At 42.9% G+C, this 15,631-nt stretch overlaps 1 protein-coding gene and 1 long non-coding RNA gene across 4 annotated transcripts in view; one reads left to right on the top strand and one right to left on the bottom strand.

Annotated features, from left to right (window-relative positions):
• ATP2A2 (ATPase sarcoplasmic/endoplasmic reticulum Ca2+ transporting 2) overlaps positions 1-15,631 on the bottom strand; it is a 57,392-nt gene that overhangs the window by 3,287 nt on the left and 38,474 nt on the right. Inside the window, exons 9-20 of one of the 2 annotated variants that reach the window (XM_061383809.1) lie at positions 14,461-14,549; positions 13,727-13,829; positions 12,746-12,877; positions 7,596-7,718; positions 7,287-7,505; positions 6,250-6,585; positions 5,032-5,252; positions 4,408-4,610; positions 2,543-2,628; positions 2,127-2,260; positions 1,446-1,563; positions 1,242-1,362 (exon numbers count right to left, since the gene is read on the bottom strand). In XM_061383809.1, coding sequence (XP_061239793.1) covers positions 1,242-1,362; positions 1,446-1,563; positions 2,127-2,260; positions 2,543-2,628; positions 4,408-4,610; positions 5,032-5,252; positions 6,250-6,585; positions 7,287-7,505; positions 7,596-7,718; positions 12,746-12,877; positions 13,727-13,829; positions 14,461-14,549 — 1,885 coding nt within the window. Of the gene's footprint in view, positions 1-273; positions 1,363-1,445; positions 1,564-2,126; positions 2,261-2,542; positions 2,629-4,407; positions 4,611-5,031; positions 5,253-6,249; positions 6,586-7,286; positions 7,506-7,595; positions 7,719-12,745; positions 12,878-13,726; positions 13,830-14,460; positions 14,550-15,631 lie in introns of those variants that run through there. The other variant, XM_061383808.1, reaches the window with a different exon arrangement.
• Positions 2,628-15,631, top strand: part of LOC133228420 (uncharacterized) — a 36,698-nt gene continuing 23,694 nt past the window's right edge. The window contains exons 1-2 of one of the 2 annotated variants that reach the window (XR_009730198.1): positions 2,628-3,958; positions 10,308-10,392. This is a non-coding gene — a long non-coding RNA (uncharacterized LOC133228420). Of the gene's footprint in view, positions 3,959-7,472; positions 7,562-10,307; positions 10,393-15,631 lie in introns of those variants that run through there. The other variant, XR_009730199.1, reaches the window with a different exon arrangement.

Here is a 15,631-nt window from a genome sequence, read left to right as displayed (position 1 = left end):
TATTTACAAATTTTACAAAACACACACACACACACACACACACACACCCCCTTATGTCCTCTACACCAGGCTAAAATAGGCCAGCAGAAACTTGCATAAAAATGTATCACAAATGACAATTAGCGCCTATACACCAAAAATAAAATTCCTACAATGACCTACGCAGCAGAACAGGATCCTTCTTCCCCTCGAGCACAGTAAATAATTCTGAGCTAAGAACCTAAGAGAACTAAGCCACTTAATAGTTAAAAACAAGACGGTTATTTTTCTCTGTCCATTTAAAATGTTTTATTTTTCTTTTTAAACTAGATTGTGAAGTGCCACTGAAATAGGCAATGTTGGCAAAACAATGTCTGTTACAATAAAATACATTAGACATTTAAATAAATAACCTTAAAAACTATGTGAGGGGACATGAACCCAGTCGATTGAATCTGGAACAATGTTTTCTGCACAAGCGAGAACAAGCATACCTCTTGTTAAGACTGATGTAAACAGAACCATCAAAACCCTACAGGAGAAGCAGCGAGCAGGGTGGGGGTGGAGGTGAACACAGGGCTGAGGGGTGGAGGGGTGGCAAACCAAAAAATACTGACTGAGGTAGCAGTACTCTGCTCAGTGCAGAAAAATTGGCTTATGAATAAAAATTAGACTGTGATCTCAGATTAAATCCAGATGATCATGCAAAAGACACAATACATGCTATTTAGTTTTAGAAAAAAACCACACACATTCACTTCCTAAAATCTGCTGCCAATTAATTTGCTGACAATGTCTGCTGGCTCAACTATTTTTTTTTACAAGGATGAGTATTAAACAGAACACTGTACATGCTTTTTTTCATCTACAAAAAAATATTTGCATAAAATAGTGTTAGTTCTCTGTACATGTCAATGGACACTTTAATTATGTGTATAAAAAAGGAAAATCTTGCCCCACTGAAGTCAGAAAAAGCAAAACAAAATCTAGAATATGAAACTTCCTTCACCAGCCAATATGTTCATGTGAAAGTTCAGCAGAAATAGACAGTTGCTTTAAACAATAAAAAATTAATTGATTAAGTTAAACATCTTCTTTATGCAAAACTGTCAGTCAAGACCAGAACATATCACTAAAGTTAGTGTCTGTGCTATAGACCCAGATCACCAGGGGCATTATGAGCAGCACAAAGGGCCAGGAGATCCCATCGGTGCATGCCGAAAACGAGCAGGGTTTGGTGGCAGGCTGCACACACTCTTTACCAGGTTCTAGGTAGTTGCGGGCCACAAACTTGAGGGTCTCATCCATTAGAATCACAGGCAAGGAGATTTTCAGCACCATCAGCCATTGGGTCACATTCAGCGGTGTGATCTGGAAAATAAGCTGAAACACAAAGAGACCTCATCAAGCTCCCCAACTTGCTGGACAGGCAGACAGGCCCCAAACGGGCTCCCCACACTGCTTACTGGCAAGGGTTCCACGTAAAGGATTAGGAAGTGGAGCGACATCGACAGGCAGATGGAGCCCACGAGCCATATGTTCTCCCAAGGGGGCATCCTCAGCAAGGACTGGTTTTCAGACAAGCTGTGGAACAAGGAGAGGCAGGTGAAATATGCCCACCAAAGGGCAAAGGCATGTGCCCTCACTGACAGAGTCTGTTCGGAATCACACTTCAGTAAGGTCGACGGCTGCCTTGGCATTGCCCACTGACCTAATTGTATTAAGTTTCTACGGTGGCAAAGTTAAGGAATAACATTCAGATGTAGGACAGATTTCAACTTAAATCTAGGCTTCGGCAGAGTGATCTTATTTCAGTGGGTTCAAAGCTGCTCTCAATTGCCCTTGACACTTAGGCTATTTTGAAATTTCCATTTTTGTCACTGGCATAATTAGATGATACCGTCTGTCTTGATGCTAAAGGGCAACAGCTCCTTCCCTGTGGGCACTGAAGTCCCTATTTTTGGCCTCTGCTGTCTCTTAAGGAACATGTGGCTAAGCACTCCCACTGCTTCCTGGAGGCGATGATGACTTAAGCTCTTAAAACCGGTGCTGCTTGTTCTTCCTTTTGGGGAGGGCAGAGCTTTCCTATGACTCTAAATCAACCATGACACACACAATCCCCCGGCACGTTAACAAGAGTCACGGACCTGTTGAGGGCGTTGCACATCTCTATAGTTACTAGAACAGAGAGCGCCATTGTCATTGGATATGGGGATTCAAAGACCGCACAATCCACGCCTTCAAAGTCCGGGTTGTCCTCTTTGCACTGTAGGAAATGACTCTGCAACAAAAGCCCGACACCAAGTTCCCAATCAGCCAAAGACATTTCCAAGGTCCACACACATTCCACACTAAGCCCAGAACACAGCCCCACACACGACCTCACCCCATTTCCCAGAGAAGCCCTGGTCTTTCAGAACAATCTTAGATGCAACTGCTTATTGTTCAGTTCTTAAGAGTATTTGACAGACATCCAAACCACAGAAAGCTCAAGGACACCCTTGTACGTGAAGGCTTACAATGCATCTGCATTTAAGGTACAGAAAGAAAGATGGCTACGTACCAGCTGGTAGAAGGACACTCTTGGACCACCCTCGGCAGCAATGAACCACCACGCGGCAGCACCCACCGTAGCAGCGCCAACGTAACCTGGAACAAATATCACGACGCTAATACACATGGGGTCACAGCTTGCAGCATCTCTGCAGGTACTGCTTCATGGGCCAACCCCCGGGACGGAGATCAGAGACGTGGGGTCACTGAGCCTGTGCCGCCACCAGCACCTGCTAACTCGCATCAGCTACAGCAGTTAGAGGGTCTCCACAATGAGGGGATGTCTGTGGTGCAGAAGAACGAGGCAGCTTCTCCTTTGAGAATCTGTGAGGAAAGAACCTGCTAGAACTACTAGAATTGGGAGGACCTTTACACCAGTCATGCCCTCTCTAACCAGCAGCCAGTACGTTAAGGCTCGGGTACCTGTCGTCCATGTGATGCCACACTGTGCTAGAGCACCAGATCACCCCTCCATGACCGCTTGGCAAACTTAGGTTTCCAGTGACACTCTAGTGTCTTTGCTCCATCAGAGTCCTGGCAGAACCCCCACATGGAAAGGCCACTAGAGCAGTTAGTGCAGAACACTAAGCACATGACAGTGCTCAAAGCCACTTCTGGGACTATCCCCGCCCCCAATTACTTTTGAATTCAAATTACAAAGAAGCAACAAAGGGTAGCAGAGAACACGGGGACTTGCGAATAGACTGTCCCAGTGCAGTAGTAGCCACTCAAGGTCCAAGCGTGCATACCCTCTAGCCCAGCAATCGCAACAAAACAGTGGGCAGGTGGTGTACCGACACAGAACTACCCAACAAAGAGGGAGAACAATGCAACGACAAGGCTCAGACACAGCCGCTTACAGCACAGCATCACTTGCGGAAGTAAATACGTAAGACAGATCCGTTTGCTGGGAAGCCACGTGAGAGACTGCTGCTGGGGCACTGGCTGGCTGAGAGTCCTCCTGTTTTACGCTCTGAGTGTTAAGTCACGTCAATTTACTGAAAGAGTCTCCTATGGGACCCTGTGGGTGTGCGGTCACTCAGTCGTGTCTGACTCTGCGACCCTTTGGACTCTAGCCTGCCAGGCTCCTTTGTCCATGGGAGTCTCCAGACAAGAATCCTGGATTGGGTTGCCATGCCCTTCTCCAGGGGATCTTCCCAACCCGGGAATCAAACTTGCGTCTCCTGTGTCTCCTGTATTGTGGGCGGATTCTTTACCCACTGAGCCATCAGGGAAGCCCTGTGGGATCCTAGGGACGTCATTTAGCCTCTCTGGACCTCACTTTCCTAACCTACGAAAAGAGAGAGAGAGAAGCAGCATCCTGGGTCAGGATGAGGTGGACAGTGACAACACATGCAGAAGAGCCAACACTACTGATAAATGCACAGGACCCTGCTCTCACTCAGGGAAAGGGAGTCTTGGTGAGGTAAGGCCTGAGTTGCCCCTGTTATTTCCTTTGCCCATGGGTTAAATCTGAGAACCTAATTCACAAAGGCCAAAGGAAGAACAAAAGCCCTAAAACGAGGGACTAACCTTACTGTAAACTGGATACATAGCTCATTAACCTGAAAGAGGACAGCTGCCATATTGTGCTACCCTAATATGGGGATAGAAAAAAAAAAAATGTGCTTTTAAGGGATGAATTTATGAAATGTTTGGACTCATAAACGTTTTGTTTAAAAGTCAATAATATAGTGGCTAAGGCTCCATGCTCCCAGTGCAGGGGCTGGGATTCGATCCCTCGTCAGGAACTAGATCCCACATGCCGCAAGAGTTTGTATGACGCAACGAAAGATCCTGTATGCCGCAAACTAAGACCCAATGCAGCCAAATAAATAGTATTTTTTTAAAAATAATATAAAAAACCATACTCACAGCCAATAGCCAGGTAACGGAAAAAGAGCCACCCACTGATCAGTGGTTCCTTTGGGTTCCGGGGTGGTTTGTTCATAATGTCCAGATCAGGAGGGTTGAACCCCAGGGCAGTGGCAGGCAGGCCATCTGTCACCAGATTGACCCAGAGCAGCTGGACAGGAATTAAAGCCTCAGGAAATCCAAGGGCTGCTGTTAGGAAAATACTGTGTCCACCCAAGGAAAGAAGAGAAAGACCCCAAATTATTTTTGCCCACTATTTAACATCAACATCCCCTCCTCTCCCATAAAAATTGGTGGACAGCAACGATTACTTGAAATAACTTTTCCCCTGAGTAATCATAAAACGTTTATTATACCCAAATTCCAAATTAACTTAACTTTTAGAAGGCCAAGAATTTGATGTCATATTATACAGTTAATTCAAACCCCTTTCTCTGTTCAAGTGTGTCCTCTGCACACTGCGGTAGTCGCAGGCAGCCCTCCTGGGAGCCAGAGGAGCACCTTTACCTCCACTAGGGCCTCACCCTCCACCTGCCGCCCACCCCTCCCACTGCACCGAGAGCAAAGCTGCTGCCACATGAACCACCAGCCGAGGGAGACGCACAGTCTGCCACGGGGACTCACCAGACAACCTCCCCGACATTAGATGAGATGAGGTAGCGGATGAACTGCTTCATGTTGTTGTATATGGCCCGTCCTTCCTCCACGGCAGCCACAATGGTGGAGAAGTTGTCATCAGCCAGGACCATCTCAGAGGCTGTTTTAGCTACGGCGGTGCCAGAGCCCATAGCAATGCCGATCTCAGATTTCTTCAGAGCAGGAGCATCATTTACACCGTCTCCAGTCTGAAAGGCCAAGAAACCCACCACTGATTTGCACACCTGTTACCTAATACACACATTGCCAACAATGACTTGGCCATCCCGAAGCCAGGGAATGAATGGAGCTGTTGGGCCTCTGGGCAACTAAGTTTTCTGGGAGAGTTTTTGTTTTTGTAAGCTGGTGTCACAGAACACATTTTAACCTGGGAAATGTGAAACTGCCAAATGAACTTACAGGTGACACTTCAGAGGAAGTAGAACAAAGGGGTCTTCAAACTGTTATTACTTATTTTACCAAACAAAACAACAAAATACGTGTATCCATATGGATAAATCTCAAATAGAGCAAATGCAGACAAATACATAAACTATAATATGCCATTTATGGCCAAAAATACTTAAATATTGCCTACAGATAGAAAACTATCATTCCCGTGTATGTTTTCTATACTTTTACTGAACACCCAGTACTGAATCCAGAATGGTGCTTTCCTTGGAGAAAGAACGGAAGGGCAGGAAAGAGGAAGACAACTAGAACAGCTGGTTTTTAGCAACAAAATTGTTTTAAAAACTGAAAAGTTTCATAGACAAGCAGCAAACGCAAGCATGACACAATGTTAACATCTTGGTGAAAAATCAGATGCAAGGAAGACTATGGGAGATGCTTCATCAACAAGCTGTTCTCAGAGAACACATCACCAGTACCATCTCACTTCAGGCGAGGTTTTCCAAGTGTGTGATCGAGTACGGCGTAGTTAGGTCCTAAATCGGCTTTTAGAAATGTGAGATACAACACATACATTTTAACCATGGCAAATACGTCCCCTGTGACTGACGCAGGCTTCTAGGTCTTAAACTTCCCCAGAATCTTGCATGCCAATAGAATCCTTGAGAAACAGCCCAGATCATGACAAAAAAAGAATTTCCAAATATGGGACCTATTACTAAAAATTTAATGATCAGAATTAGAATCTGCTGTGTTCGTGCAGTTTGTTACCTGTACATGTCTACAGACACTCACCATAGCTGTAATCTCATCAAACGACTGAAGAAATTCTACAATTTTAGACTTGTGGGAAGGTTCAACTCGAGCAAAACAGCGAGCATTCAAGCAGGCTTCTCTCTGGGCTGAAGGACTGAGCTCATCAAACTCGCGACCTGTGAAGGCCTTGGCTGTCACGTCCTCGTCCTGCCTGAAGATGCCAATGCGGCGGCAGATGGCCACAGCAGTGCCCTTGTTGTCACCCGTGATCATGATGACTCTGATGCCTGCCTGCCGGCACAGCTTCACAGAGGAGGCCACTTCAATTCTCGGAGGGTCCAGCATGCCCACACAGCCAACGAAAGTCAGATTGGTCTATGGTGAAATAATCACCTTATGTCAATACAGGAAATTCTGTTTTTCCCCCCTTAGTGCGGAGAGCAAAGGTTTCTGCATTTTCTTATGGCAAAATTCACACCACTGATTGTTAATGTAAATCCAATGAAGAACAGTATTAACTCTAATAAATCAGAAGCAAAAATATCACTACATTCTTGACACCAAATAATTCTTGAGCTTTCATTAATAATATTCTTAAAGAAAAAATATACTGAAGAATAGGAACATATTGACAGCAGCCAATCAGTGACCCATAGTATCAAATTTGAACTTGAAACTTCCTTGTTCAAGACTTCAGGAAGCCACATACCCGAAAGGAAAGAATTCCAAGAGCAGAAGTAGACAGGATCTTTCCACTTGAACAATTTGAGTCACTAATTAATGAATATTTTGAAAATGTCCCCAATTTTTAAATTATCTTAAGGTACATGAGAGCAGCAAAGCAGGTTTTTAGCCTTGATTGTACTTTGAAAGTAACAGGCCTGTATTAAACTGTTAACTGTGTGTGTTTGAAGCAGCAACTTAAAATTATAAAGATGATACGTTCGGCCTGCAGGAAAACAAATAACCACACCCCTTTCTCAGCAAAACTGAAACTCATCTGACCTTTTATTGAAGGAGTGCTACCTAAACACAGTGAATGTGCAGGGTGCGGGTGAAGCTTTTCATGAGCGAACCTCGTATTTGATGAAGTTGGCAGAGTCCTCAAGGTTCATTTCTTCTCTCCTTAGTGGGTTGTCGTGAGTGGCCAAGGCCAGGCATCGCAGTGTGTCACTGCCACTGCCCCATTCCCGAATGACAGACATGATCTTCTGCTTGACTCCAGGAGTCATGGGCACTTTAGTACTTCCGACTCGAATGTGGGTACACCTGTCAATGACACCTTCAGGAGCACCCTGGAAATGTTAGAACAATAATTTTACTTACTGGCTCACTCGGGATTCTAATCCTGGTAAGAACGTTTAATTGCAGTCTGCTGTACTTGCCTTCACAAACATTTTGCTCATTGATGTCCGACTTGGTTTGTTTGGTGTACAATAAACTGACATTGATTTTCTATCGCGTGAAAACTCTAGAGTAAATTCCTTTTTCATCAATTGTTTAATGACCTATAAAGAGAACATATATGGAATATTATTGGATAGCAATTTCTATAAACTTTTGACTTTTAACAGTTAAACATTCACTAAATACTTATTATGTGACAGGCAATGGAGATGTAGCAATAGACAACAAACAGACAAGTTCCCACCCTCATAAAACTTACCCTCTAGTCTGGGAAAGACGTACCAGAATGTGAAAGTAGATTATAAGTGCCATGGAGAAAAAATTTTAAAATAAGCAAGGAAGAGAAAATTATGTATGTCTAGGTTACAATTTTACATACAGTACTGAGAAGGCAATATTTGAGTAAAAACATGAACGATGTGTGAGTGTGAGCAGAGAGAACGTTATGCAGACTGACGTGACCAAGCAGTTCAAGGAGCCTCCAGGGCAACATGGCTAGAAGCGAGTTTGCAAGAAAGGTTCGGGGTTAACAGCAGGGGTTGCAGAAGCAGGCTGTAGCATCCTCAAAGTCACTGTAAGGCATCTGGCTTTTTTAATAACAAGTAAAACGGGAAGACAAAGGAGAGTTTCATGCTCTGGCAGTTATGTTAAGAATTAACCGAAGGAAGGGCAAGGGACACCACACCACTTCAATATTTTAAATACTTTATAGACAGCTAGTGGCTATATTAGATGTCAGCATAGTGACAATATCTAAAGTCATAAGAAGAGAAGAGTTCAAGGGAGTATAACTGCAGACAGAAAAGCCGAGGCCTGGGCCCTGGAGCCTCTTGGAAGATACAGCCAAGGAGATGGGGTTGGGGGGAGAACAAGTAAAGGACTCTCTTAGGGAGGGAGAGACTGAGAGCATAAACTGACAGCTCAGGTAAAACAAAAACTGAGAATTAACCTTTAGATTCAGATTCCATTGGTTTATCTCTATATATAGCCATATTACCATAAAAATCAACATACTTTATTTATCCTTTCCAATTTTTTGTTGGCTTTCTTTTTCTTACCTTATTACATGAACTAGGGCTGCCAGGACTACACTGAATAGAAATGTTGAGAGTAAATTCTCTGAGCCCATTAGGAATGTTAACTTTGTGTAATTACACCATCAGCCAGAAGATGCTTGCTTAGTTTTTATCATAAACTGAGATTAAATTTTATCAGATGCCTTTTCTGAATTAAATGATCTTATGATATTCTGCCTTTATTCAATTATGTGGTGAATTACATGGATCTTCCCCTCATTCAGACAAACATTTAATAACTGTAAAAATCCCAAAGAACCTCAGCATCCAACAGAGGCAATTATGAGTAGAATAAAGCCATCCTCTCAGCCAGAGCAATAAAAGGACAATCACTAAATTCGACATTATCTGACTGATATATTATATATCTATATGTTTATTATTTTTTTCAGGGTGGGGCTCGTTGGTGGCACACACCACACGGCCATCTTACAGGGATCAAGCCAGTGCTCCCTGCAGAGGTAGCGCAGAGTCTTAACCACTGTGCCACCAGGGAATGCCCATGTATTTAGTTTCCATTAAGCGTTTGTACCAATGGCTCTGGGAAGACTGCAAGAATGTGAGTGACTCTGAGAGAGGTGTGACCTTGGCACCAGATACATCCTGTGTGCTCGATCACTTCAGTCTGACTCTCTGTGACCCTGTGTATTGTCTGCCCATGGACTTTCCAGGCAGGACACTGGAGTGGGTTGCCATGCCCTCCTCCAGGGGGTCTTCCCAATCCTTGGACGGAACCTGCATCTTTTACTTCTCCTGCACTGGCAGGTGGGTTCTTTACCACTAGTGCCACCTAGATACATCCTGGGTGGAGAGAACAAAGCCACTGCTTCCAGGACCAGGGCTGTGAAATCCAACAGTCCTATCCAAGGGGCCACTCGGCCTTAAAAGCTGGTCCTGCTCTATTGCTGCTAGTTGTTTCCCTTCATGGAGTAGTTACAGGTCATCAAGCAATTCCAAACTTCAGCCTTCAGGTTGCCTCTGAAGGGTTTAGTCAAACACCAACTAATAATAGAGCTATCAGACAATGTGGCTTTGCTTACTGACAAGTGTGGTGAATTCCCTAAAATAGAAACAAAGGACCCGGACTTGTTTCATGGAAACCATGAGTCTGGGCAGGATGCCACAGGAGAGGCCTGAGACCCTTGTGGCTGCGAGACTGTTGGTTGTGAAGCAGGAATCGAGTCACTGTGAAAGACTCTATACTTCAGCTGAGGCACCCTCCATTCTGGCAGAGTTTTGATTTCCCTGGAAAGTATCAAAGGGGCAAACCGACATAAAGGGAACAGAGTGCTAGAGTCTCATTCTCCCTCACACTGTGAGACGGCAAGTCACTGAGGGCCTGTTTCCCTGCCTGCAAGTGTGAGACCGGACTGGATGGCCCTAAAGTCCTTTTTACAAGCTGAGATTTGGCGTGGGACTAAATGTTTAAATAGTCGATGTCTTTAACAGGTGCACTGCTGCCCACCTTAGGCTACCTGTGCCGTGAGGTGCCACCCTACTCCCCCAAAACACTGCCTCATCTGCTCTCGATACCCAGGGAAGGATGAAAGAAAGTCACCATATATATAACTAGGAAGGTTGTATTTATAACCTCCTGTTTCTTTCTTCTACCAGAAAACCCTGACTGAAGGAAGAGTTGCACTAAAGTGCTACGACGAGGAGCCTCAAGCCCTGACTGGCTGCCCCTTGGAGATGACAGGTATATAGGTCTGACACTAAGAGCTTGTGTGTAGCAGAGCCCAACTCTGAAGAAACCTAAACTCCAAGGCTGGGAGGCAGTGGGTACTGGGAACAGGTCTGGAGGACCCACTGCAGACCGCGCTGACACCCCCCGCATGCACTGCAGGGAGACGGCGTTCACCCTGTTGCAGAGCGGCTCTGTGCTTCCAGGTCTGCAAGGGCAGGACCAGACGCAGACTCCAGGGCCTGACTTGTTTCCTCCTGGGTCTCTTCTGCTCCTGCTTGTCCTCATAGTCTCTTCAACCCCTATTCTCTGGCTTCTGCAGCTTCCATTTCTGAGCTTCCTTTGGTTGCTTCTGGGCATCTAGGCTTCTTCTCTTCCTCTTATTCTAATTTTACCTGCCGCTGCCTGTCACCCTGACCTTCGTGTATGGTAACATCTTGTTCGCATGTTGCTTACTCTGCTTCTCAGCTCAGCAACCACTCACCACTCTGGCTAGAACAGAGGTTATTGCTTAGGTCCATTCAGCGGGCATCACCATGACCACAAGCGACAAGTTGGTCAGCAAACACTAGGCCTGAGCCTGAGCAACCTGAACAAGGTCCATGTCATGGAGCTGCCAGCTCTTTCTGGGGCCACATGCTGGATCTGTCCTGCAATGAACTGTCACTGGGTTCTGTGACCTCACACACTTGGTGCAGCTAAACCTGAGTAAAACCATCTGCAACAGCTGCTGGCAGACACTGACCATCTGGTTGGCCTCCAGCACCTGGGTCTCCTCAACAGGCCAGTCCACCCTGCCTGCCACCCTGCTCAGCCTAAGAGAATCCTGGCTCTGGGGCTCCGACAGGCAAGGGAGAATAGGTGAGGGACCACACATTTGTCTAGTGTTCGCACACCTAACAAGACACACCTGCACCCCCCCGTATTGCTACTCCACTCACCATAGTTGTAGTAATTCTGCTCAAATAAATACAGCATGTCAAAGTTTTAATTACTACTAGATTTAATTTGCTAACATTATGCTGAGAATCTCTACTTCTGTATTATGAAAGTTACATCAATGTCAGGTTTTGCTATCAGGGTTATGCTGGTGATAAAGGTTTCGTTCTCTGCCATTTTTGGTGTGGCCACACTGTACAGCTTGAGGGCAAGTGTCAAGTCCTAACCACTGGACAGCCAGGAAACTTGTATTTCCTGAAAACTTGTATTTCTTCAGTGTTGGCACAACTGGGCCTGAATAATTTGAGGGGAAGTGTAGATTTTGAATTATAGATCCAGTTAATTTAACAGTTTATTCCATTTTTCTTAGAAAAATGTCAGCTTAGAAAGCTGTGCTACTGAGAGGATTTGTTGATTTCTTCTATGCTGTCAAATTTACTGATATAAAAATTTTCAGAACAGCTTTCTGGTCTTGTCTTTATTATTTCCTACTTCCTTCTACTTGTATTTGTTTTTCCATTTTCTTCAGATGGAAACTTATGTATCTTTTTAATTGATTTCTAGTTTAATTCTATCATGGTCAACAACAGTCTGTACAATCCTTTGTAATTTGTTGAGTCTTGCTTCATGGACCAGCAATATTGTGTATTCTGGTAAACTGTTCCTTATGGATCTGAAAAGCATATTAGGAGCAGCACAAGAGAAATAAGGGTTAAGTATATTATAAGTGTTGCTCCATATCCTGATTTTTTTTCATCTGCTTGTTCTATCAATTTTTGAGATAGGTGTGTTAAAATCTCCAACTCTAATTGTAAATCTGTCTAGTTTACCTTTTATTTCTGTCAACTTTTGCTCTGTGAACTTTTAGTACTACACTTGCATAAACAATTAGACCATTTAACACAAGGTCATGGGCAACTTTGGTAAGAAGTTTTGATAGACTGGAAGGGGGCAAAAGCGTGACTGGAGTGGACTCAAGAAAATGGGAAAAGTGAAATAATACATAAAAACGGTTCTTTGAGACATTTTACCATGAAGGAAAAGAAGCAGGGTGCTTAAGTGAAGAAGTTTTAAGATAAAAAACAACTATTATTTCTCTACTGAAGATCCAGTAGAGACAGGAGACTAATAATGCAGGAGAGATGCTGGGGCTTATTGGACAAGGAGCAGCCGGGTTTTACTGGGAGCAGAAAGAGTACATGTCACAGCACAGGTGGCTGCATATGGAAACTGTCCATTGACAACTTTTATTTTCTTAGTCAAATGGCCAGATCAATTTATCTTATAGCGAAGATGGAGGAGACACTGAGAGAGAGTTTGAGGAAATAAAGTATAGAGTAAGTTGTCTAATAAGAGAGTGAGTGGGTGGACTGAGGACATATGGTAGGAGCGATGGGCAGCATGAACACCACCAAGCTCAAATACTGACCGAGTTGCAGGCATTTGCTCGTTCTATTTTAGAAAGACCCTTCAATTCAGTATCAAATACATTCATCTTCTCTACCAGGCAGGTGAGAGCAGTCTCTGTAGCTTCTCCAACTTTTTCATACACACCCTTTGCCTGTAATAGTTGAAAGCATACAAATTACAAAAAGGGAAAAGTAGTAAAAACAAGGAAATTTCCTTTAATAATGACTTTTTTCCAGAGAAGGACACTCTGTCCTCCATTACATCATTGTTCTTTGGGTCATTTTTATCCTATCCTAGAGCACATGATCCAAATAATTACAAATGAACTCAAAGGACAGCTGTGTGTTTGTTCTTCTTCTAATAATTAGGTCTTTCATTCCCCAGAACTAGAAGCAAATAATCACAGTATTAACTGAAACATGAGAGCCTGCAAATAGTATTTGTAATTCCATGTCATTATTTATCATTCTATAGAATTTATATTCTGTTTCTGTTGGGGACTGGCTTGTCTTTAGAAACCAAAAAATGTATCTCACTGTTTATAATTTAAAAAGGAAGGAAAGAAGGTTTTCTGTTGGTTAAATTTTACATAATAACATCATCAAAACAACCTTCTAAGCCTCAACCTGTCCTCAAGGATGCAATGATACCCATCTTAAAAAGCCAAGATCAACACCCTATACTTTCAGGAAAAAGTACCCTGGGTTTTACTCATTTATAGTAACTAAGCTACACACAGAAGAGAACATCATGTATGCTACAACTCCTAGGTGAGTAACTGCAATGCTCAGCCACAGAGAATATTATGAAAGGCTCCCAGCTTTCTTTGGGTAGATCATGCTGGCTCTGATAAGAGACAAGCTCTTAATGGAAAGGGCAAATAAAATCAGGAACTCGTACTTTCAAAAAGGGAGGAAGGAAGGCTAGATTTTCATCCCACCCACCGCACCCTTGAACTAGAAACAGCCAGGTCTAGTTTCTCATTTATGAGGAGGCTCACCTCATTGTAATCCAAAGCAGAGTCATTACAGAGAGCACAAATTGTCGCCAGTTCCACAAGACCATCATACTGATGACATTTCACTGGTTTATCATCTTTATGTCTGTCCGAAGAAAAAAAATAAAGCGGTCAACTGTGGTCATTTTATTTTTTTACTAATAAATAGAATTTTGTGTACTCTAGATTGGCAAACATTCAAAAGAATTCAAGTGATGGCTCCTAGAAATCCGATGCTGGAGACGGTAACAGAATGTGTCTCTGATATCAGTAAAGACCAGAAATTCTTAGTTACTGAAATTCCTCCACCACTGGTATCCATCCATAAGGAAAAATCAGGAATTCCCTGGTGGTCCAGTGCTTAGGACTTGGTGCTCTCACTGCCGGGGCCTGGGGTCTGATTCTTGGTTGGGGAACTAAGAGACCACAAACTGTGTGGCATGGCAAACAAACAAAAATAAAAAACCACCCCCAAAACTCACCTAAACAGAAACCCCACTTGAAAATTTAGGCTTCAAAAGATGAAAAAGGTTCACTGGCTTAAACAATCGATTTCAACTGTGTATCAATTTTCAGGTATGTGTTACCAATTTTATTTTTTTTTAAAGTAGGCCATTTTGATAACCCACATGAACTACATCAGGAAAATTATCTGAACATTTCAGAGACACTACAAGTCTGTACAGTCACCAAACTACCAAAGTGGAGCCTTTAAAAGACAAGGAAAGTTTACTCACATTTCTCCAATAGGTGCATATGTTGATCCAGTTATGGTAAACTCATTAAGGGAACAGGTATCACCTTCAACTTTGTCCAGAATGAACATCTACAGAAAAAAAAAGCCTAAGTGTTTAAAAGACATTAAAAAAAAATATGCTAGAAGCATATAACCTTTGCTAAGACAAAAGGCCCTTCTGACTTAAGCGTCGAAGCTCAGCATGATAAGTATTGTTCCTTATTCTAACTAGACACTATTAAGACTGCCTCCCCATTCATCTAACAGTCTGAAAAACAGCATCACTGAGGTGCTAAATAAATAAGCAGCAATGGCACCAAGCAGAGGAGAAAGAGAACCTACATGAAAACCAAGTTATGAGGACTCTGGGCCAGTCAGTTCCAAAGACTCAGTAGTACTTTTTAGAATACTCAGAATTCCAAATGGCAGGCTGAGAAAGTGACCTAGGTATCCCTGCTTTAGAGCTAAGAGTAAAAGCCTAGGAAGAATAAACTCACATATCAGAGTTGCATAAACATTCCCCAAGTAAAATAAGACAAATTGCTTCTCTACTCCTTTCCACTTACTTTTTATTGTGGCAATAGCTCATTTTCTATGAAGCTGCACAACCACATGGCTACAGTAATGAGCCCGCAGAGCTGAATGAACTGATGTTACCAAGACGATAACACATGGAAGCGTGCTCTAGGAAGGAATTCTTAAGTTTACAGAATAATAAAGTGACATGAGCCAGTTTTTTAAGGTGAGGATATTTTTTCCCCCCTCTTGGTTTGCTTTCCAATTGTTATTCAGAAGTCCAGTTTGGAATCATCAAACCATTCTACAATAAAGAATTTTTAACATGTTAAACTCAAGTTAAAAAAAGAGCCATGTAATGCTTTAAAAAATCTTTTCAGAGCATTCCGACTCATACTCTGTAAGAAAATCTGATTTTGTTTTAAAATAACTTCCCTTCCCTCATAAGATTTGTTTATCATATAGCATATACTTTTAAATTCCAGAAGCTTCATTTCAAAAGTATACTCAGAACTAAATCAACCTGGGAACTGAACTAAAGCTGTGAGATAAAAGGATTAAAAAAAATTATATACAATGGGATTTAAAACTGTGATGACTCCTGGTAAAAGGCTCTAGTTCAAACACATATAATTGGTGTGTCAAATGAGGAAAAG

Source organism: Bos javanicus, chromosome 17, assembly GCF_032452875.1.
Source record: "Bos javanicus breed banteng chromosome 17, ARS-OSU_banteng_1.0, whole genome shotgun sequence".
NCBI classification, from domain to species: domain Eukaryota; kingdom Metazoa; phylum Chordata; class Mammalia; order Artiodactyla; family Bovidae; genus Bos; species Bos javanicus.
Note: the sequence above shows the minus strand (reverse complement) of the source record. Positions and strands in the feature narration are given on the sequence as shown.